This window comes from Triticum aestivum, chromosome 4D, assembly GCF_018294505.1.
Source record: "Triticum aestivum cultivar Chinese Spring chromosome 4D, IWGSC CS RefSeq v2.1, whole genome shotgun sequence".
Classification (NCBI taxonomy): domain Eukaryota; kingdom Viridiplantae; phylum Streptophyta; class Magnoliopsida; order Poales; family Poaceae; genus Triticum; species Triticum aestivum.
The window spans coordinates 37,841,153-37,863,969 of NC_057805.1; the positions used below are offsets into that span (position 1 = coordinate 37,841,153).

General features: G+C 49.3%; 1 protein-coding gene and 1 pseudogene across 1 annotated transcript; one reads left to right on the forward strand and one right to left on the reverse strand.

Moving 5' to 3' along the window:
• Positions 1–7,963: 7,963 nt before the first annotated feature.
• LOC123096006 (cathepsin B-like protease 3) lies at positions 7,964–18,251 on the reverse strand (annotated as a pseudogene).
• Positions 18,252–19,791: 1,540 nt separating this feature from the next.
• LOC123096626 (uncharacterized protein At1g28695) lies at positions 19,792–22,166 on the forward strand. Its single transcript, XM_044518388.1, has 4 exons — positions 19,792–19,909; positions 20,736–20,872; positions 21,024–21,410; positions 21,552–22,166. The coding sequence occupies exons 1-4, from the start codon at positions 19,792–19,794 to the stop codon at positions 22,038–22,040; spliced, it is 1,131 nt and encodes a 376-aa protein (XP_044374323.1). The 3' UTR covers positions 22,041–22,166.
• The last annotated feature ends 651 nt before the right edge of the window (positions 22,167–22,817 follow it).

The following is a 22,817-nucleotide window of genomic DNA, read 5'->3' on the forward strand; positions in this document are numbered from 1 at the left end:
GCCTCGCCTCTACTTCTCCTTCTTCTCCATAGCTGCTGGCAGGAGCTCGAGCTGAGGCTCTAATGGCGGAGGCAATGCCGGACTGGTATGTGGTCCTGGTGTGTGGAGGCTTGGCGGTGCTGCTGGGGTTCTCCGTGCTCCTGTGCGCGATGATTCTGGATGATCGTCGTGATGCTGCCGCTCGAGTGTTAGCTCTTCGCGGTGGCGGCGATCACGTGGATTAGGCGCGGCATCGGGGCTGACTGCTGTCGGTGTGCTGGGGCAGTTCGCGCTCGAATGAATGTTCACAAATCTCTCCCGAGATTGTGGCTTCCTCGGGAGTGATTAGATAGGCGCAAAAATGTGCTCAAGGGGTTTGTAACAGTGCTCGAGGTCGAGTGGTGGCTGCTGAGAGTTTGCTGTAACGATGTAGCGCGAATAAAAATCTGTGTCAAGAAAATGTATATATACGCAGCAATAACTCGGGGGAAAGGAATCTCCTCGAAAACATGTTGCGAGAGAAAAGTAATTAAAACAAAACTAGCAGCAAAACTGCTCACACAACAGGAACTAAAGGAAAAATCGGATCCGTCGCACAAATTTTTTTACGAACATGCTGCAACACATAAATATAAGTACTGGGATAATAAATACATCGGAGGCGTTTACAAGGAAAACGGTAAAAACACAAGATCCCGAGAAAACGCCTCTGGCACTGGGGCACACTCCTCTTCTATCGGGGGAAGCGGGTTGACCAGCCGATGAATGTGCCCTTCTTGGTCAGGCCTCAGTGGCCTGCCAATAGCGATCCGAGGATTTAAATCAGCGAGGCTCTGGAGATAGCCCATTACTCGCTGAGTTAAACGCTCCTGAGCGATGACGTACTGGGCAAGGTTGGCCAGTACTGGATCTCTCTCAATGCGCCCACCGGGAAAAGATGCAACTTCTCCGGGTGCTGCACGACTCGGAAAATAATAGTATCCTCGCTCGCTGGCATAGGGCACTGCGAATCGAAGACGAGTGAGCGCCTCGTACGCAGCAGCTTCTATGGCCATATGCGCAGTCGGCATGGATTTCCCCACGAAGGAGACTTCCGTGGGATCTTGGTTTGGGTAGGCGGGAGGGATGTGCACCACTGCCCAATATTTCGAGGTGGAAGGGGTGATCCTCGATTTGAGCAACTCGTACTGGGGTGGACGGGTGGCACTCATAGTACTGCAGGTAAAGTCCCACAATAACTTGACAAAACTGCCCGGGGTCGCGTCTGGGGTTCTCAGATAAATGCTGGGGGTCGACATGGCAAGGAATGGCTGTGGGCGCTGCGCACAAAGGTGAGGGGTGCTCGGCAAGGTCACGAAGTGGCCTTTATATAGCACCGGGGCTGGGATATCTACCGGGGTGAAGGGTAACTGGCTGCCGATCCTGTACTCGGGTCAAAGCCACAGAGATGCTATCACATAAATGTGACGCATTACGGTGGGCGCCGACGGGGTTGGTCTAGGTAGCTGCGCCCGAAAAATGCAACTGCACGCCAACGTACACATGCATAGCTACTACTCCAAAAATAAAAGCGCTCAAACAGGCAGCATGCAACAAAAGCAATACAAGGCCACACATTACAAAGCGTAGGAAAACTAAGGCTCGATACAACCTTGAGCGACTTAGTCTACTTCGTTAATGTCTAAGTGGGTTGGCCTTGCGGACGCCGATGCTTCTCCACGGTTCTCACCGTCGGGATTCGCTGGTTGAGGCTGAGGTGCTGCAGGGTCGGGGAGATGGTGATGACCATCCCGAGGGTTGTTGGCCCAAATCCCATTGGAGTGGGTCTCCAAAAGGCGACGAAGCGCTTCTGGGGTCACCAAAGTGTTCTGGTTGATGGCTGGCGCAGACCTCAAGGGATCGATCGGGTGTCCGAACAGCACGACTGGGTTGTCGGTGTCGGGCTCCGCTTCTCTCCTTGCCGGGGCTCGGCGAACCAGCTCTCCACGAGCTGCGATCAGATCAAGAGTGACCTGGTCGAACAGTTGCTCTAGTGCGCTTACATAGCGCACCAGATGCAACAGCGCAGGATCCGTCTCGTGGTCTCCGTTGGCAACTTGGGGCGGCCTACCATACCCGTTACGACTGGGGTAGTAGTAGAACGAGCGACAGTTAACTCTGGGCGACAGGTGCCGGAGTTGAACTATAGCTTCTCGGGCTGCCAGTTGGATGGCTTGTGGCTCGAAGGGAGTTGTCCTTCCAGTGAACCTGTAGGGGCGCTCTGGCGACAGACCCCTACCGTAGATGTGCACAGTTTCCCAGTACTGACGGCTCTCACCGTACATGGGTCCTTGGTACACAACATACTCAGGAGGCTCTTCTAACGCATAGACACGGCGGGTGAGGTTTGCGAGCACGGTCACAAAACCTCCAAGGTTGGTCGCTGTGGTCTCATTGTGAACGATGGGACCAGGCATCGTGGCTGGGTTTGGGGGAAAGAGGTTGTGCTGTGATGGGGCTAGCGTGCCCTTTTTATAGGGAAAGGGGACGGAGTCTTCCTCCGTACGCTTGCGATAGAGACGGGTTGGGTGTCGGTCACTGGCGCGTGATCGACGGGCTAGGCTGATAGGTTGGGCACCGTCCGCCGAAAAGGGCGGCGGGTCTCTGTGGAGCTATCTTACGCGGGAAGCTTGACCGGGGTCAGGCTAAGGTCTGGTGGTTTGGTTAACCTAAGTTTATTGACCTGGCTAAGATAGGATCAGCCAATGGTCAGCCTGGCTCTGATACCAAGTCTGTCACGACCGGATTTTTGGGATATAAATTCCCAGAAAAACGGCCTGTGCGCTCATCAGCCCCAGGATTACTGTTAGCTGATGAGGTATCAACTTGATACAAGAACTCCAAGCAAGTACAAAAAATATGTAGTACAAGACCATTCAGGCCTAGGATGTACAACATTTGGTTTCTAATGATCGAGGGCGGAAGCGATTGGGTACATCTGCGTTTATGGGACTCCATTTCCCACAAGAACAGCTGACCAGGATAACTCCTATCTTTGCGAGGCTGCTATCGCCAACACGTGGGTTCTGAGGTTGTCACCGCGATGCATAACTCCACGCAAGGAATCTGGCCAAGACAATAGCCAGGGACAAGCCAGTGAGTACGTTTGAATGTACTCGCAAACATTAAGAACACGGGTATAATATATCAAACATGCTCCGGGTTAATATGTGATCACACGTCTGTCACGAAATATACGGAAGACCAAGATGCACATATGTGGTTAAAACAACTCAAAGTAAAATACTGGGTGCCAAGCGAGTGTCTGAAAGACTCCTCGAGCGGAAAATGCGAAATAATAATACAGGTGCCAAACGAGTGTCTGAATGACTCCTCGAGCGGAAAATGCAGAATAATAATACGGGTGCCAAACGAGTGTCTGAATGACTCCTCGAGCGGAAAATGCAGAATAATAATGCGGGTGCCAAACGAGTGTTTGAATGACTCCTCGAGCGGAAAATGCAGAATAATAATACAGGTGCCAAACGAGTGTCTGAATGACTCCTCGAGCGGAAAATGCAGAAATAATAATAATGCCGCAGTCGGGCGTCGGGGCGACACCACATAAATGGCTTATAAAAGAATAATGAACAACAAGCCTGCCGCAGTCGGGCGTCTGAGCGACACCACAGAAAGGGCTTATAAAAAAAATAATCACAGCGAATATCCAGGAGGTAGGACCATCCCAGGGATACTCAATCATATACATAAAATAAAAGGTTAGTCCAGAATAATAAAGATCATAATCCATAGGGGCCACAATCATAAATAATACTTAGTACAATCGTTTCTCCATCTGAAAACCGATAATATAGTCAATTCGTATCTCCATCCGAATACCGTTACTGGGTTCTAGTCAAATCGTTCTCCATCTGAACGTCGTTACCAGATTTCTATTCAGACAGTGGTTCTTACTCAAGACAAGACTATCCAACGGGATATATCCTCTGCAGAGGGAGTACCATTTTCCACGAGTAACGGGATTACTCAGTCCCTCGGGACTAATTCCGTCTACGGTCTTTTGATTGAAAACACGCCTGACCTACACACACCAGCTTAACTCACCAGTGTCTGGAATCACCCACGACACCTGCCAAGCAAAACTCTAAGTGGGGAGGCTACAACCTCTACGTAGCATGGGATCACAAAATTTATACCGCGCGCAAACTAGGGGAGCAACCCCCCTCGGCTCCAACCGGAAACACCCATGCCCCCGGACCGAATGACAGGCTTTAATCCGTGGCCACGGGACCCTCATCACGGCCTCTCTGTACGGTGTGTGCTTTGGAAAGGGGTTGACAACCTACTAAACCATACCCTGTCCCCTGCAGGAACAAGTGGTGGTACCAACAAAAGGAAGCTATTGATCAAGACTCGGTCTACAACCGACTTAGGTGGTCCAAGAATCCACCAACCATATTACCACTAGTGAAATAAATCACCACTCCTCGAGCCTCACCATGCTATGCCGGGCATACTCGTCTCGACGAGGGATTAGGGACAAGCTCGTGTCTACCCAAGACCACGACTTTCCCGGCTTCCTACCGGTGTGCAAGAGAAGATCACGAGGATGACCCAAATCACTAGTGTATCCATTGCTGACCACGAAACAACTCCAAAGTGCACTCCTGCACGGGACCATATCGATACATAAAGCTATCACATACTCCAAGTCAAAAGGTGTTGTGATCCCATCCAAACACCACAACAAAATATTATGCCAGAGTTCAGAAATGCTTGCCTTCAAGAGTATGCAAAGGATGCACTTATTGGAAGCTTTCCTTTTCCTCCAAAAATCCTATTTTGCAAAATACACAAATACAAATATTTCAAACACAGTACAAAAAGTTGTCTCAAATATTTTTGAAATAAATCTTAAAATAAACTAGATGAAATTTGAGAGAGGTAGGAAAAAGAATCAACTCATTTGGAGTTTTATTTTAAAAGTTATAGCCAGTCAAAGATTAGTCAAACTTCTGTTTTTAAATAAAACCAGAAAAAGGAAAACGCTTCGAGGGAAATACGCTTTCGCAGCAGAGAAACGTACGCGAGGTTTTGCGCCTTCACTTAAACAGAGAGAGGGCGGATGCGCGGGTCACTGACAGTGGGTCCAGAGGGCCCACTGGTCAGGTTTGACCGTTTCTTCCCTCCTTCCCCTCTCTTCTGCCCGACGGGAGCGGGGCTCCGGCGATCGCCGTCGACGAACGGCAGCGCCTCACGGGCATCCAAGGGCGGGGATGGAACGGCTAGACCGAGGCGGTCCTTTGGGTGGTTGATGGGTCGTCGGGGGTGGAAGGAATCGCCGGCGGCGAGCTCCGCGGCGGAGGAAAGCTACGGTGTTGGAGTGACTTTGGTGCTCCGGTGAGCTCCGACCGGAGTTGGGTAGCTGGGCAGCTCCGCAAGACTACGGGGAAGTTCTTGGTGGCGCTGGTTGGGCGAAAGAATGGCCGGCTGCGACGAATCGCACCGGAGTTTGGCGGCGGCCGAGCTGGCCGGAGATGAGGAAGACGGCCACTACGGGTAGATCTACTGCGTGGGAAGCTCTATGGGGTGGGTCTGATGTCGCGTGAGTGCTCGGAGGGGCTCGGGGTCCCTTTATATAGCGTGGCGAGGCTGGCTCCGTGGCGGCAGAAGATAAGATCGCCGGCGACCACTTTCCTGTAGTTGCAGGGCATCGTGGCGGCGACGAACGCGTTCCGACAAGCGGGAGGATAAGCACGGCCTGTGCTCCGGGGCAGCTGTCGTGCGCTGGTGGTTTGGGCGGCGCCGTCCGCGGCGGAATCCGCTGCCGACGCCGGCGTGCCGCCAAGGGCGCGGCCAGTGGCGCAGCAGGGTGCCAGGGGGAGCTTGGAGGGTACTGGAGAGAGGGCGAGTGCGTGGCGGGGTGCGGCAGGCGAGCAGGAGTCAGAGATGGTACGCGACGATGGCGGCAGTGCGGCGTGTCGGCGTAGTGCGCGCGCGTGCAAAACGTGCGCTCTGGGCGCGCCCAGAGCACGCACGGCACCTGCTCGACGAAATGCCAGCGCGCTCTAGAGCTCGAGGGTGGAGCTGGCACTGCACAGGATGGAGGTAGGGGTAACAAGGCACTCAGTGGACAAGGTGGATCGGTCAGAGGTCCAAGTCCACAATGCAAACCAGAGAGCTTGCCAAAAATGACTGTGCACACCAGGTGTTCGACAGAGTGCCAGATGTATTTAGGCAACTCTTGGAGTGGCCAAAATCTCCAGATCAGTGTCTCTTTAGATGCAGGAGATGGTGGTAAGATTAGTTTGGCAAAAGCAGACAGTTGATAGTGCAAGTTTTGCAAAACTCCAGTTTTGGGCAGAAAGAAAAAGGGTTTAGAACATGCACTTCAAAACCTCCAATGAGCCCAATCTCCTGGACTTAAGAGTTTGGTAGGGAGGGCTACAAGTAGGAAAAAGCTCAGGGTTACTAGAGCAAGGAAAAATAAGGTTGCAGTACAAATCACCAATTTGGACCAGAATGCAAAAGAGGCTGATCCACTCAAATTTTCCAAGGAACATCCCTGGGTTTTTGCTTGAAGAAGAATGGTATGCATCCACTGACATCTCCAAACACTTGGAAGAAATTTTAAAGAAATATTTAAATGGGTTGTAGTGCAAAAGTGCCTACTGGACCAGATTGGAAAAGTTGGTGAAGGGCTCAAAATCTCCATTGGCCAGAAGGTATGCTTGCACAAAAGTGATGTGGAACCATCACATGACATCCCCAAATTTTGGTGGAATTTTTAGAAGCATTTATCAAATGGTTGCAGTGCAAAAAGGAGCTCCAAATTTATGAAAAATCATTTTAAAAGAATTAAAACTTATGAAAATAATTATGCAAATAAATCCACTGATAAAGGATTGATTTTATAAAGAGGGCACACAAGTCAAAAATACACTTTGAAGGTTTTTCCCATAAGAGGTATAAATCCAAAATCACAAGAGTTAAAACTTGACAATTGGAAAAGTTTTATTTCCTGGCAACATTTTAATAAATAAAAACAAGGCCAAAATTTTGGGTGTCACAGCTCCCACATGTTCCACGATGATCTCATCGGATGAACCACGATGTCGGGGATTCAATCAATCCCGTATTCAATTCCCTTTGTCTATCGGTATGCTACTTGCCCGAGATTATGATGATGTCCTACCGAGTGGGCCCAGAGATACCTCCCCGTTTACACGGAGTGGCAAATCCCAGTCTCGATTCGTGCCAACCCAACAGACACTTTCGGAGATACCTGTAGTGCACCTTTATAGCCACCCAGTTACGTTGTGACGTTTGGTACACCCAAAGCATTCCTACGGTATCCGGGAGTTGCACAATCTCATGGTCTAAGGAACTGATACCTGACATTAGAAAAGCTCTGAGCAAACGAACTACACGATCTTGTGCTAGGCTTAGGAATGGGTCTTGTCCATCACATCATTCTCCTAATGATGTGATCCCGTTATGAACGACATCCAATGTCCATGGTCAGGAAACCGTAACCATCTATTGATCAACGAGCTAGTCAACTAGAGGCTTACTAGGGACATGGTGTTGTCTATGTATCCACACATGTATCTGAGTTTCCTATCAATACAATTCTAGCATGGACAATAAACGATTATCATGAACAAGGAAATATAATAATAACCAATTTATTATTGCCTCTAGGGCATATTTCCAACAGCCTCCATGCATAGCTATATTTATTTTGGTACTATAGTTTTACTGGTCATGAAAAACGCCGCGATGCCAGGTCAAGGCGAGGCACATCATTCATCAGTCCAGCTCAGGCAAGATCCATCAATGTAGTTTGCTCAGCAAAAAAATAATTCGGTGTGGCGCCTTAGGAAATCAAGTCATGATGAGACCATCACATTTTCAGTTTTTGAAATGACTTTTTAGAAGTCCCTTATCTCATAATGAAATTATTCAGACGTAGTTTATGAAATGACATTTTAAAAATCCTTATCTCATCCTGGCATAATCTACATAATCTGATTGTTTTTCTCCCGTTGCAACGCACGGACATATTTGCTAATCCTATGAAAATCTGTTGAATCAAAGAGGGTCTTAATTTGACAGGAAAATCCCTAATTCCAACTGCAACAAAGGAAAGGCGCCGCTCAGACTTCAGATTGCAAAGGCGCTACCCGCGATGTTCTTTGTCGAGGGCATACCGGCATTAACATCTCCTTCAATGCCACATTCATTCGTGCCCCTTATGACCTTGAAGTACCCGTCCTACAATGCATCACAAACCAGAACTTGTTAATTAGCCAAACGCATGATCCTACCATTCACTCTTGCACTTCAACAATACAGGGTATTTGTCACACTCACATCGCCCCATCCTCTGTTCCACTGATTTGCAAGAAGCTGAATAACAGAAGACATAATAGAACACGCCAGGACTTGATCATTAATTGATAAATAGTGTAAGATAGAGAATTAACAAGATACCCAGTAATCCTCGCCAGCATCACTTGTTCCCCATCCAATCAATTTGGCGGCATGACCTCCCACCATCCTACCTGTGATTTGCTTGTAAACACCTGACTTGTAGTGTGCAAAGTCCTGCAGCAAATTACAGAATTAAATCAGCACTGAAAGTAACAAATATCTTCTTCACCTTTGATGATAGAATCTGTACTTCTTATGTCTTATATACAATCATAAAGCATATGAGTTGTTGACCAAATTCAAAGCTTCAAAGATAATAATTATATTTCATATTTCAGTATGCTAACAAGAGCATGTATGTTTTTGTTTCCGTTTCTCCTACTGTCATGTTCTTTCCACGGATTTATTCAGATTTAAAGCTTTTCAAAGTTTTGTTTATATTATGTTTGTACATTTCAAAGTAATAGCAGAAATTTCGACTCATTTGGACAGCCTTGGCAAAACACATGTCAAACATCAAATACTGAATCGAAGTTACCTCATAAATTATGAAAGAAACTTCTACAGGGCCATTCTTGTAGACCTATGCCATGATGTCATGTGGATCAGAGTTTACTTGGTATGCATCGACACTGAAATGTTTCTTTTCCTCCCACACTTGGTTCTGCACCTTGCATTTCTTTTCACACACAGGTGTAGGATAAGAAGGTTCGCATCCAGGATGCTGGCAGCCAACCTGATCAAAGAATGGATCGCACTGCAAGACAATGTACAAGTATGAGCGGTATGATGAGCTGAATCATTTTTACAAGAAACATGAGGGGAGAGCCTGGTTAAATAAAAATCTTTACCTAATATTAAAGGGACGGTCGTAACCATTTGACCAGATGGAGTTCATTGATTAAAATAGCGCGGCTCCATAAATATACAGTGAACATGTTTTTATTATATACGGTGAATATTCTTTGAAATGTAATTTTTTAACTGGCAACAAAATTACGAACATTTTTATAAGTGAATTTTAAAATACACATTGAAGTTTTTTAGTATACAGTGAATATTTTTCGAATACACACTGAACATTTTATAATATACGGTCATTTTTTCAAATGCACACTAAACAAATTTCCTATACACGATGAACATTTTTCATATACAGTAGAGTTTTCAAATGTATGGTGAACCTTTTTTTATACTGTGAAACTCTTTTTTTATTGCGTGAACCATTTTTGACAACATGAATAAATTTTGGAATTTTGAACTCTTATTGAAAATATACGAACATTTTTGAAGAATTAAAATATATGAAAAACTGAAAAAAAAAACTCATACAACATTAGTTGGACATGAGGTGCAAATCCCACACATTAACCAACTACGCGAGTCAACTCTCATGGAATAAAATGAGCTACATCGTATTTATACACTACAAACGACATTCTTTTCGTCCCAATCCCAAATGTTCGCACTCACACTTGTGCTAGCTTGTAGTACTAAATTTTTTGTTATTTTCTGTAAATAATCGTAGGCTCAGCTCAGATTGAAACCTGAAAATACTATGGAATCTAATTATAGCTTCACCAATCAACAATTACTAATAGGATTCAAACAACAATGCTGGCGCCACATATCCAAATTAAGACAAGTGCACACACAAGTTGATAGTCTGCCTGTTCATTTACTGAACCTTGTGCAGTCTAAGTTCATATACATTTCAGTGGCGGAGCGAGAAGAGAGAAGTAGGCATCTGCTGATTCGGGAGACCCAATCACGGCGAGTAAGCGTGATTTCACGCAACTAGCAAACGACAGATCTTGCGGTGGCAGTGGGCGCATGTAGCAAAGTGACACATGTCGTGGGAGTGGGTGCATCCCCTAGAATCATCAATTGATATTAGTTGCTTGGAGCTGTAGGCGAGTTGCCTTGGCGGCAACCGGCTGGCATATGGCTGAGTTAGCGCTCAAGTGGCAGACAAGTGTCCAACATTGTCGTTAGCCACACATTATCATGTCCAATGTTCTGAACTAGCCCCCTAAAGAACCCTACCATGAAGTGACCAATCATTTTTGACATTAGCAACATTTGTCCCATAACCCAGTTCCTTGAGCCGGACAACCCTGGTACATGGCCACAGGCGTTTGCTCCGTAACAAAGCACAAGCGTTGTGCATGAGACATTGTATGGAGGTTGTGCTCGAGGGACATAGAGGGTAGCACTCACGCCCAGCTCAACAGATTAGTTTGAACATTCCCTTGCATTGGTGCGGTTCAATCCCTTGGGCTGGTGCGATTTAATGACGGGTGTGCCATGTGATGGTCAAGCTCATCGCCCTTGTATTGATCACGTCGAGGTGCATTGTGATCAGGTGGACACCGGGGACACTGTTAACAAGGGCGGAAAGGAGGATAAGCGGTGATAGATGAATGTCGTGTTGAAATAGAGGACATGGACTTGCACAACGCGCGAGGTGGAGTCTTTGAGGCATGCTTATTAGGCTAGATGGGTGTGATATTATTATTTGTTTCCCCGTTGCAATGCACGGGCATATGTGCTAGTACAAAATAACATATGAAAACAATACATAGTTAGGAACAGAAAAGAAAAAATGCAAAAAAAAATCCTAGCCAGATAAAGACGTGCAGCTAGTTTCAGCTAGGTTTTCTGTGTTTTCCAGAGGATCTTTCTTGAAGATCATGCAGAAATCTTTATGACGATTCTTCTACTTCATGTTGTATGCTAAGCTACAGCGTATTTTCCCAAACTTGAAACAGAACCATTTGTATTGTAGTGTTGTGTCTGAACAAAGTTGGGATGAATTTCACGTACTCAGGACACACTAGTACAATATGTCCTACTACTCCCTGATTTTCGGGATCAAATATACACTGTTAGCATTTAGTGCCAAATGATACAGTCACTAACTGAGCTGTCAAAAATGTATTCACAAATCGACCAATTCCATTTACGGAGCGAAACATTATTAATAATTAATCTACCATCCAATTTCCATTATAGCGATCTTTTTTTTTGCGGGGGGATTATATTGTTAAGACAGATTCAGTCATACCCACTGTTGTAGTTAGAATTTAGAACACAGAGAAGTGATTCATAATAACAGGGTCAAATAATAATAGTAGGATTGCTCTGGGATCATCAGGACACTGAAGTGGTAGGAAGTAGAGAGTTAGCTATACCTCGTCGGTAACAACACCATTCTCGACAAAGTATTGCCATGCGAAGATAGGATATCCTCCATCACAGCCATCGCCACACAGAAACCCACAGCAAGCCACTATGTCATTGACAGAAAGTGAAACGTTCTGCAAGGAATAAAACCAGCAGGCTGGTTATTGTAAGAAAAGGACCAAACAGGCCTGTTTAAAAACAGAACAGAGAGTAGATGGATCATCCATGTTGAATATATGTGTTATATGCATATTGTGTATTAGGCCCGTCTTCTAGTTTTTTTTATAGTTAAGGTCTGTGGTCCATCTTTGTACATCATATATACGTGTCTATGCACGAAAGCAATACATCCTGCAATTCACATATTTTACATGGTATCAGTTTCCGTGTCAAACCCCTAGTCTTCCGCCGCCGCCGCCGCCGCCGCCCCGCCGCCGCCCGCGCACCTCCTCCCGCGCCGGCCGCCGCCCCGCAGCTGCCCGCGCGTCCGCGCGTCCCTCGCGCCGGCCCATCGCGCGCGCTCGCGGATCGCTCCAGCCGCGCATCCCTCCAGCCGCCGCCAGCTGCTGCCTTCACCCGCGTCGCTACTCGCCTCCAGCCGCGCTTCGCTTCTGCCGCCAGCCCCGCCCGTGTTCGTACGTAGCCGTCTTGGCGAGTTGATATAGCTAGCTTAAAGCTACTTTGCTAGCTACCCGTACGTCAACGAATCCATCCACCTCTCTGCCTGCCTGCTTGGTCTAGCTAGCTTCGTGTGTGTCTTAGCCAAAAGCACCGGCTAATGCATCCGGAAGTCAGCTTCGGTCAGAGACATCGGCCTCGTCGCAAAGCACTCGACGAGTCGGAGGGACCTCCAGCCGTCGCCAGCCGCTGCCACCCGCGTCATCGAAGCCTTCTGCCGCTGCCGCCCAACCGCGTCGATCCCTGTCGTCGGACCGGCAATGGTGTCATCAGGCCCGTCCGCCGCCGCCTCTGCCGTCCCGCCGCCGGCACCCTACGGCGCGACCTACGACGCGCCCGGATACTGATGTGGTGAGGGCTGTTTTTTAAATTTCGGCTGAGAAAAACGGATTTCAGCCGAATTTCGGCCATCTCGGCCTCGGGCGAAATCTATCTTCCGCCGAAATCGATCAAACTTGGCAAATTTCGGTCAAATTTAATCAAACTTCAGTCAAATTTTGGTCAAATTCCGGTCGAAATTTTTGAAAATAGCCGAAATTCGGCCATCTCGGCCAGGGGCGAAAAAAATCTCAAACCGAAAATCAAAACGCTGGGTGGGGGTCGTCAGCGGGTCACCACTCGCTCGCTGGGCAGCAGCTAGATGGCGCCCAACACCTGCAGCATCTGTCAGCGGGCTCGCAGGTTTTTCCGGCAGGCCATCCAGCCTATCCGGCACCGCAGTTGCAGTCGGGGCTGTATGGAGCGTACCCACCGCCGCCATTGAGCGGCGGCTACGGCCTCCCCATGGTGTCCCCGTCCCCCTCGCCGGCACCCTGGGACCCGGTGCTCCTCACAGGGCTGCATGGCGCTCCTACGCCGAACAACTACACTGGAGGTGGTGATTGGTACATGGACACCGGTGCCACGGCTCACATGTTTGTTCATCCTGGTAACCCTGCCTCCTTCACTCCTATCTCCACCGACCGCCGTATCATTGTCGGCGACGGTTCCACACTTCCTATCACACATATTGGGCACACTTCTTTTCCTTCTACTTCTCCTTCATTATCTTTATCTAACATATTTGTGTCACCTCATCTTATCAAGAATCTCATTTCCGTTTATTGTTTCACTCGTGAAAATCCTGTTACCGTTGAATTTGACGAGCTTGGTTTTTGTGTCAAAGACGCTCGAACCAGGATGGTACTTCACCGATGTGACAGCCCCGACGAGCTCTATCCGGTGCACTCGCCTTCATCCACCACCAACGCACCGGTTGCTCTCTCCGCTGCCGTCGATCTCTGGCACGCTCGCTTGGGTCATCCCAACCCCATCACACTTCGTCATATTCTTAGGAGTTTCAATTTCAGTTGCAATAAGATCGAGCATCAAACTTGTCATGCATGTCGAGTCGGCAAACATGTTCGCTTGCCGTTTACTAATTCCACCACCATTGCTTCTTTTCTTTTTCAGTTGATTCATAGCGATGTGTGGACTTCTCCAGTTCCCAGTAACTCAGGCTATTTATATTATCTGATCATTCTTGATGATTATTCTCATTATGTGTGGACTTTTCCTTTGCGCAGAAAGTCGGATGCACTCTCTACCTTGACGGCCTTTTACTCCTATGTCCACACGCAGTTTGGGCGTCCCATCCTTGCGCTTCAGACAGACAATGGAAAAGAGTTCGACAACCTCGCTTTCCGCACCTTTTTGTCGCATCACGGCACAGTTTTCCGCCTCACATGTCCGTACACTTCACAGCAGAACGGTCGAGCCGAACGCATCCTTCGCACTCTGAATAACTGCGTTCGCACGCTCCTGTTTCATGCCAACGTGCCGCCTCGTTTCTGGTCGGACGCACTCGCCACTGCATCACTTCTTCTTAACATTAGACCCTGCCGCCCACGGTGGAACTACGCACCTCACCATCTTCTCTTTGGTACGCCACCATCTTATGACGACTTGCGTATTTTTGGGTGCCTTTGCTATCCCAGCACTGCCGACACTGCTTCTCACAAGCTTGCACCTCGATCTGTCGCTTGCATCTTCATCGGCTACCCCTCCAACTCCAAGGGATATCGGTGCTACGATCCTGTCTCCCACCGTGTGTTCACTTCCCGGCACGTTTACTTTGATGAGCATGTGTTTCCGTTTCACCAGGTACCCCAGCTGTTCCTCCCGCCATTGGTGACGCGGGCTCCTCGACGCCTCTCCCAGGGCGCTCGCGCGCCTCTCTTGGCCCGCCTCCCCGGCTTTGAGGCGCGCCCCCCGCATGCGGCGCCTCTTACAGCCGCGGCACTAGCGCCCCCGGTGCCCCCGATGTTGGCGCCCGCGGCCCCCGTGGCGCCTTCGGCGCCCCCGGTGCCCGCGGCCCCCCCGGCGCCCCCGACGTTGGCGCCCGCGGCTCCCCCGGCGCCCCCGGCGTTTCTGGCCGGTCCGGTCACCCGCGCCCGTACGGGCGTTTTTCGCCCGAGCTCGCGCTACGCCTCGGATGACTACGTCCATGCGGCGTCCATCTCCGAGCCGTCGCCGTTGCCGTCCTCCGTTCGAGCCGCTCTTCATGACCCGCTCTAGATGGCTGCGATGCAAGAGGAGTTTGACGCCCTGTTGCGCAACCGGACGTGGCAGCTTGTTCCCCGTCCCCGGCACGCTAACGTGATTACCGGGAAGTGGGTCTTTAAACACAAGCTCCGTCCTGATGGTACCCTTGATCGCTACAAAGCGCGTTGGGTCATTCGTGGCTTCTGACAGCGTGCTGGCATCGACTTCACCGACACCTTTGCTCCGGTCGTCAAGCCTGGCACGATACGCACGGTTCTCCACCTTGCGGTCTCCCGTGCTTGGCCGATGCACCAGATGGACGTCTCCAATGCCTTCCTCCATGGTCACCTCGAGGAGCAGGTCTTCTGCCAGCAGCCCACCGGGTTTGTTGACCCGGAGCTTCCCGACCACGTGTGCCTGCTTTCGCGGTCCTTGTACGGACTCAAGCAGGCTCCGCGCGCTTGGTACCAGCGTATCACGGCGTTTCTCCACCAGTTTGGGTTCCGCTCTACCCGCTCGGACGCCTCGCTCTTCGTCTATCATCAGGGCTCTGACACGGCCTACTTGCTGCTCTATGTCGACGACATCATCCTAACGGCATGTACGGCTGGACTCCTTAGTCAGCTCACGGCTCGTCTTCGCACTGAGTTCGCCATCAAGGACTTGGGTCCTTTGCACTACTTCCTCGGTGTCGAGGTGGTGCGCCGTCCGGATGGCTTCTTCCTTCATCAGCGGAAGTACGCTCACGAGCTCCTCGAGCGCGCCGGCATGCTTAACTGCAAGCCCGCCGCTACGCCTGTTGATACGAAGGCCAAGCTTTCTGCCACGGATGGTTCTCCTGCTTCGGATGCTGCTTTCTATCGGTCTATCGTTGGTGCTCTCCAGTACCTCACTCTGACTCGACCGGAGATCCTCGAGACGTTCACTGGGCTGCCGTCAAGCGGATTCTCCGCTATATCTGTGGCACTATGGATCTTGGCGTCACGCTTCACGCCTCCACCGACACCGCCCTCACCGCCTACTCCGATGCAGACTGGGCGGGCTGCCCTGACACTCGTCGCTCCACTTCGGGCTATTGTGTCTATCTTGGACCCTCACTCATCTCGTGGTCGTCCAAGCGGCAGCCTACGGTCTCTCGTTCCAGTGCTGAGGCTGAGTATCGTGCGGTAGCCAACGCCGTCGCCGAGTGTTCGTGGCTTCGCCAGCTGCTTCAGGAGCTCTCTTGCCCTGTTGACCGTGCCACGGTGGTCTACTGCGATAACGTCTCGGCGGTCTACCTCTCCGCTAACCTGGTGCATCATCGATGGACCAAGCATATTGAGTTGGATATTCATTTTGTTCGGGAACAGGTGGCACTTGGCCATATTCGTGTTTTGCACGTTCCTACTTCCCAACAATTTGCCGATATCATGACCAAGGGCTTGCCTACGGCGTCATTTGAGGAGTTCCGGTCCAGTCTTTGCGTCAGCCGCGGTGCCGCTTCGACTGCGGGGGGTGTTGAGTATATGTGTTATGTGCATATTGTGTATTGGGCCCGCCTCCTAGTTCCTTGTATAGTTGAGGTCTGTGGCCCACCTTTGTACATCATATATACGTGCCTATGCACGAAGAGCAATACATCGTGCAATTCACACATTTTACAGTCCATATGCACTCACCACGCCGTGATGAATGCAGAAACGATCTTGCAGACACTCCACAGCACCAAAGGCCCAACAGGCACCGCAGTGACCCTGCCATTGTCAACCAATACATACTACCTTGATCATCTTCAATTGTTCAGCAAGCACTCGTGGTGGTAACGATATAAGGTAATGTGCATAGACTTACTTGATCTGCTCATGAAAATCAGCGTTTTCCAAGGTATTGGAGAAAAACAACGAGCAAATGAAGTTGGTCAGTGCAATTAAAACGATGTAGAACCGGTTTATGATCATTGAGTTATCTAGTTGAACTTACCAAGTATTTTGCCGATCGTGCTGCAGCCAGACCATTTAGATCTGGCGTCGAACTCCTTTGGGAGACCCTCCTTTTCTGATATTGAATAAGCTTTGGTTGGAACACCAGCCAGTAAACCTGGAGGTGCTGGCTTCACTCCCAGGATATGCTTAAATTGCTCGAACTGCGCGCAGAAGATGCTTTTGAGGTCAGCATACATAGAAGGAGAAGATGGTGCCTCGAGGACAAGTACAAGATCAAGAGGGTGTTCTATGTACAGTATAGTTTGCGAGGTAGGGGTTGTGTCCAGCCGTCCACCCGGCATTTGGGTGGTTGTTAACCGTCTGTATGATGTCTTCCTGTGATAGTACAACACCATTATGATTATTAGTACACTACAAACAATAGAAGATGGGTAGGAGTAGACATAAATATGAGTAAGTGGATTAGGAGCACTCGGGTGCTCCACCCCCCTATATTCAAAAACAATTTAATAATTCAAAAAAAAAGTCAAAAAATCCTAGATATATTTTTGAACCAAATATGACTAGGTATTGTACTCATATAAAAAGTTTGGCCAAGGAATGATTCTCGTTGATTTCAGGGCAAAAAAGACAAATTTATGACGACAATATAGCATGAATAGTACTTATATCTAGCATTTTTTGAAAAATCTCTAACCCCGGATACAATAAAGGTCATTCCCTATTAAATCTTTTTATATGAGTGCAATACTTGTCATGTTTGATTCCATAAAAAGTTCCAGGATTTTTTGACTTTTTTTGAATTACTAAATTATTTTTGAATATAGAACCCGAGAGCTCCTATGCATTTTCGTAAATATGATGTCAATTTGAGGGGGATAAAAGACGACCTGTATTATTGGTAGGGAATGGTCTCCCCTCGCAGCTCCGGCAAGCTGCAGGTACAAACACATGTTAAAGCAAACATGGATGTGATTCAGCCAAGAGCCAACTGCATAGCATCATCACTGATTCCTTAATGCTAGTAGGAGTGGGTACATTTTATCCCAGGCAGAGAAAAACAGACCTATCTGTTCGGTTTTCTGTGTTAGGATAGGTATTTTTTGTTCTTGTCCCCCATGAAATCTCTCTGCTTTACCTATCATCTCTTTACTACTACTAAATCTGCAGCAGAGGTGGGTTTAAGATAAGGCGAGAAGAACCGAACCTGGGGGGCAGCGGCGGCTGCAGAGAGGACGACGAGCAGCGCCAGCGGGAGTAGGCCACCCATCTCCTTCCTCGACCGGCGACAGGGGGAAGCAAGCAGGAGGAGTAGCTGCAAGCCTGCAACTGGCGGCCTTGCTTCTCCTTCTGCCCCACGCCGCCCTTTAAACAGGGGAGTAGCTCTAGCAGGGGACTGGAGGTAAGCTGCAAATTTGGTTTCCGGGGGTGGCGATGCGGGCGCAGATGCCGCGATACGCATGTCTGCCCCTTTTCTGCCTTCACATCGCCACCACGCGACGCCAGAGCCAGCAACCGTTTTAAAACGTATACTATCGGCTTGATTCGCCCATGCGTTGCCCTGCCTGCTTAAATGTTTCTTCTCGTGGGAATCCTTTTGGAATTTTAGTACTGCTCCGTTACTGAATATGGGGTAGTAGCTGCAACTGTGCAGATCTTTTATTGTTTTCGCCAAGACATTTGTTAGAGAATGGAACACGAGTAGACAGAATGATAGATCGGCACATGCACATCTTTTGGATAGGCATTATAAAATCGGACACGAGTACCCATTGTAGATCTTAAGCTGTGTCCATTCTTTTAGATAGGCCCATCAAACAGGCACCTCCAAAGCGGACCCTTAAACCGCCCATAATACGGATCATATGATCTGAACGTGTTTTGTCATCTAACACGGATTTGTATCGGTCCGTCGAGCGGTTCGAACACACCCGTTTCGCAAACCGAGACAAATTGGTGGGGGACGGCAGGGAGGGGGGAGGGAGGGTTGCGGGAGTCTGGACAACAGACATATATGCCTCCGACACTGCCAGCCCACCCAATACCGCACCAAAACCCCTCCCACATCCCGAGCCTCCATCCTCTCATTTTCCCTCCTTCCCTTTTCCTCTCTTGCTTTCGCCGTCACTCCATCATCCCGGCCGCCCTGCCACATCCCTGCCGGAAATCGACAAGTTCGTCACCTCCAACGATACACCCGAGCTCCAAGCCGCTTCTCCTCCTCCGTCGTTCCACACCTCTTCTCTGGCCACAGCGCGGGTACCATCAGCTCCTACGATACTCACCATGCTTGGCAACTGTTCGATGAAATACCCAAGCTAATTTTTTTGTCCCTTCTTATTTGAAGCAATGTATTTGATATGGAATACATATACGAGCACTATGTTGAGTCATCCAATGGCTCGTCCAATGAGGAGTACACGGGGTGATGCAGGTGGTCCTTGCGGACGCGGAATGTGCGAAAGAGCATGTTCTCAATTTCAAGGGATCGATCAAGGGTCATCGAATGCTCAAACGCAACAGGGCACGTGGCTATGTGACACTGATTGATGACTACTTTGCCCCTGATGCCCTCTTCGATAATTTTCGTTGGCGCTTTCGGATGCGCAAAAATGTCTTCGATCGTGTCGACTATGGCCTCTGATCCATTGACGACTAATTCATCTTGAAGAAGGACGTCGTGGCAAGGATTGGGTTCTCTGGTTACCAGAAGTACACGAGCGCGCTTCGGATGCTCGCATATGGCACGACCGCTGATTTATGGGACGAGTACCTACGGATGTCTGACAGTAAATGCGGAGATAACATGGTCAGGTTGCAACTGTCGTGGTCTCGGTGTTTGAATCTCAGTACCTGAGAGAACCAACTATGGCAGACACCGAGAGACTCTTGGCAATCTCGAAAGTAAGAGGATGGCCAAGTTTGCTCGGAAATAGAAAAATTGCCCAAAATTTTTACAAGGGCAATATCAGAGTCATATTAAGAAGCCCACCATCATTTTCGAAGCAGTTGCATCACAAAATCTTTGGATTTAGCATGTTTTTTTCCGCACGCCTGAGGTCACACAATGATCAATGTGCTGCATTGTTCACCATTGTTTGCTAGGCTGACTGAAGAAAAAGTTCTTTCTTACCACTATACCGTCAATGGTCATGAGTACAACATCGGCTACTATCTGACTAACAGTATCTATCCTTTATGGGCTACCCGTGGACATGAAAATGTGCTAGACAAATATCGTTTTTTGCACTAGTAAGTGGGGTTTTTTCACGGTGCTTTTGTGCTGATATTTGTACATATCTCGATCATTTACTTTCGGAAATTCTGACCGGTAACACTTTTTCTCTCTCTCTAGGAAACTGATACAGTTTTTTTTTTTGAGGATCGGCAACTGATCCAGTTTTTTCTTTTAGTGGCGGCAACTGATACAGTTTTTTTTTAGAAGAAGCAACTGATACAGTTTTTTTTTTGATACAGTTAATCGATCAGATAGAGAAATGGGCGGCAGTGGACATGGTGGGCCGAAACTTCCGGACCTGGTGCGCACGTAAACTAGGCCTTCGGTCATTTTCCCATTCAGAATACCGGAAGTTTCCTAAAACTAATAGTAGTAAAATTTCTCATTTGTCTAAAAAAAAAGTAAAATTTCTCATGGACAAATGCCGTCAAACAGAAACTGCACGGTAATCGATCGATGTGCTACGTTACGTACGCCATGATAGTTTGTGTGAGCGAAAACCCAGGCGTGCAGCAGGTTGGGTTTGGGTAGGTTTGCTGCAACTTTCTCATGACTCGCGCACGTACCCCATTTACCCGTGCACCTATCTCCTGAATACAAACAACTGAACTGCTCTCAACAAACTCCGTGCCCCCATGAGATACCGCGCGCCTGCTCGTCCTCATCCAAGACACCGCCGTCCTCCGATCCCATGGTGATCGGGCCAAAGAAGTCAAGGAGTTGGACGCAATTGCCATGCCCCCACCGGCTGCTCTGCGTGCCGGAGCACTGAGCATCGGCCCGGTTCGTGGCAGTCGCCGCCGTCTGCCTCCTCGTCGTGGTCGGCACGTACTACGTGCTGTGGTCGCCGGCCGACGCCGACGGCCAGACGGAGCAGCGGTTCTTCGGCATGTGGCGTCGTCGATCAGCGGCAAGTAGAATCCTCCGGCTTCAACTACTTACTTACTCAATTCGGGGCCTTTTATATATGTCAATTGATTGATTATTTGAGCCTGTAACTAATTCAGACGCAGCAAAGCCCGAAACCCTAACTTGTTGGGGATTGTTAAACTTAAACCCAGGTGCGCGCCTACGGCGGCGATGATCTGGAGGCGGCGCTGCGCGGCGCGGCGGACGCGAACAGGACGCTGATCCTGAGCGTGCTGAACAAGGCGTACGCCGAGGAGGATGGCCTGCTCGACCTTTTCGTGCGGAGCCTGAGGGAAGGGGAGGGAACCGCGCAGCTCGTCAGCCACGTCCTCCTCGTGGCAATGGACCGGCCAGCATACCGCCGGTGCGTGAGCCTCGGCGGCGTCCGGTGTTATCGGCTCCCGGCGGCGTCGAGGAACGGCACCCAAGACTTGTCGTCGGAGCAACTCTACATGTCCGACGGGTTCATACGCATGATGTGGCGGCGCATTCGCCTCCTCGGCGACGTTCTCAAGCACGGCTACAGCTTCATATTCACGGTAAGCTCTGGTCTGCCTGTGAAAAGTTCACGTAATTTTTTTTTTGAGGATAAGTTCACGTAAATTTTGGGCCGTACATAGCACATGCATGCATCAAGTATGTCAGACGAAGTTTTGTTAATGTGATACTTAATTTGCAAGGATTTGGATGTGATGTGGCTGAGGAACCCCTTCCCGAGTCTCAAGTACCGCACCGGGGAGGAAGACCTCCTGATCAGCTGCGACAAGTTCAACGGACGGCCGCAGGACTACCTCAGCAACGAGCTCAACACCGGCTTCTTCTTCGTGGCCGCCTACAACCGGACGGCGGCGCTGTTCGACGAGTGGCACGCGGCCCGCGGCGAGTCGGCGGGCATGAAGGAGCAGGACGTGCTGAACCGGATGAAGCGGCGTCACACGTTCCGGCGGCTCGGCGTGACGGTGCGCGTGCTGGACACGGCGCGCTTCAGCGGGTTTTGCCAGGACAGCCGGGACGCCCGGCAGGTGGCCACCGTGCACGCCAACTGCTGCCGGACGATGCGGGCCAAGATCGCTGACCTGAGGGCCGTCCTCAGGGCCGCTAGGCGACTCAACGGGACGGCACGGCTGAGGTGGCCGCCGCACTCGGAGTGCGCTAAATCGTGGAGATGACACGACTGGTTGAGAGAAGTAGAAGTACGTGCATATAATTTACTAACTCTACTACTAGATGGTCACCCTTTGACAATGTGTGCGGCAGGAGGATGATCAACCATAGCTTTTACGATATTTTCGAGACATTGCATATTGCACTCGTGAACTTCGAAGTATGAAACCGGTTAAGACACAACCTTAAACTAAATTAGCCCCAAGACGATTGGACGATGGTTTTGTGTGACGTGGCATCCACATTGACTTGTCAAAGCTGACGTCGCATCCAACTCAGCAATATATATAGAGTTAAAATTCCCCTTGGTTTCCTCAGCCAGCCAGCCGTTCCCATTCCTCTCGACCCACCATGTCCGACTGTTCCGGCAGGTTTTCGTGTTGGACGGCTCCCAATGGAACGCCGTGCTCTGGTGCTACACTGCACTCGAGTGTGGGTGCACATGTGGAAGCCCCCGCTGCTGCTCTACCTCCTCACAAGTCGCAATGCTCCCACTCGCGCTCTACTTCTCCTTTTTCATCCCCTCGCGCTGCCTCCTTCTTACACGTTGCCTTCTTTGATTCATAGGATAGAAAAATCGTAGGAATAGAAAAGTCATAGAAAATGAGATGACATATACCTCAAATACTATGAGTTGGAATAGTAAAGGATATGCCCTTTGATTCACATTATAGGATTTTTTTTCATTAAGTCTAGGCTAATGTTTATTTTTCTATGAAATATGGAGGATAGGAAAAATTCCTCTATAGAAATAGGATTCCATTCCTACAAACCAAAGGGCT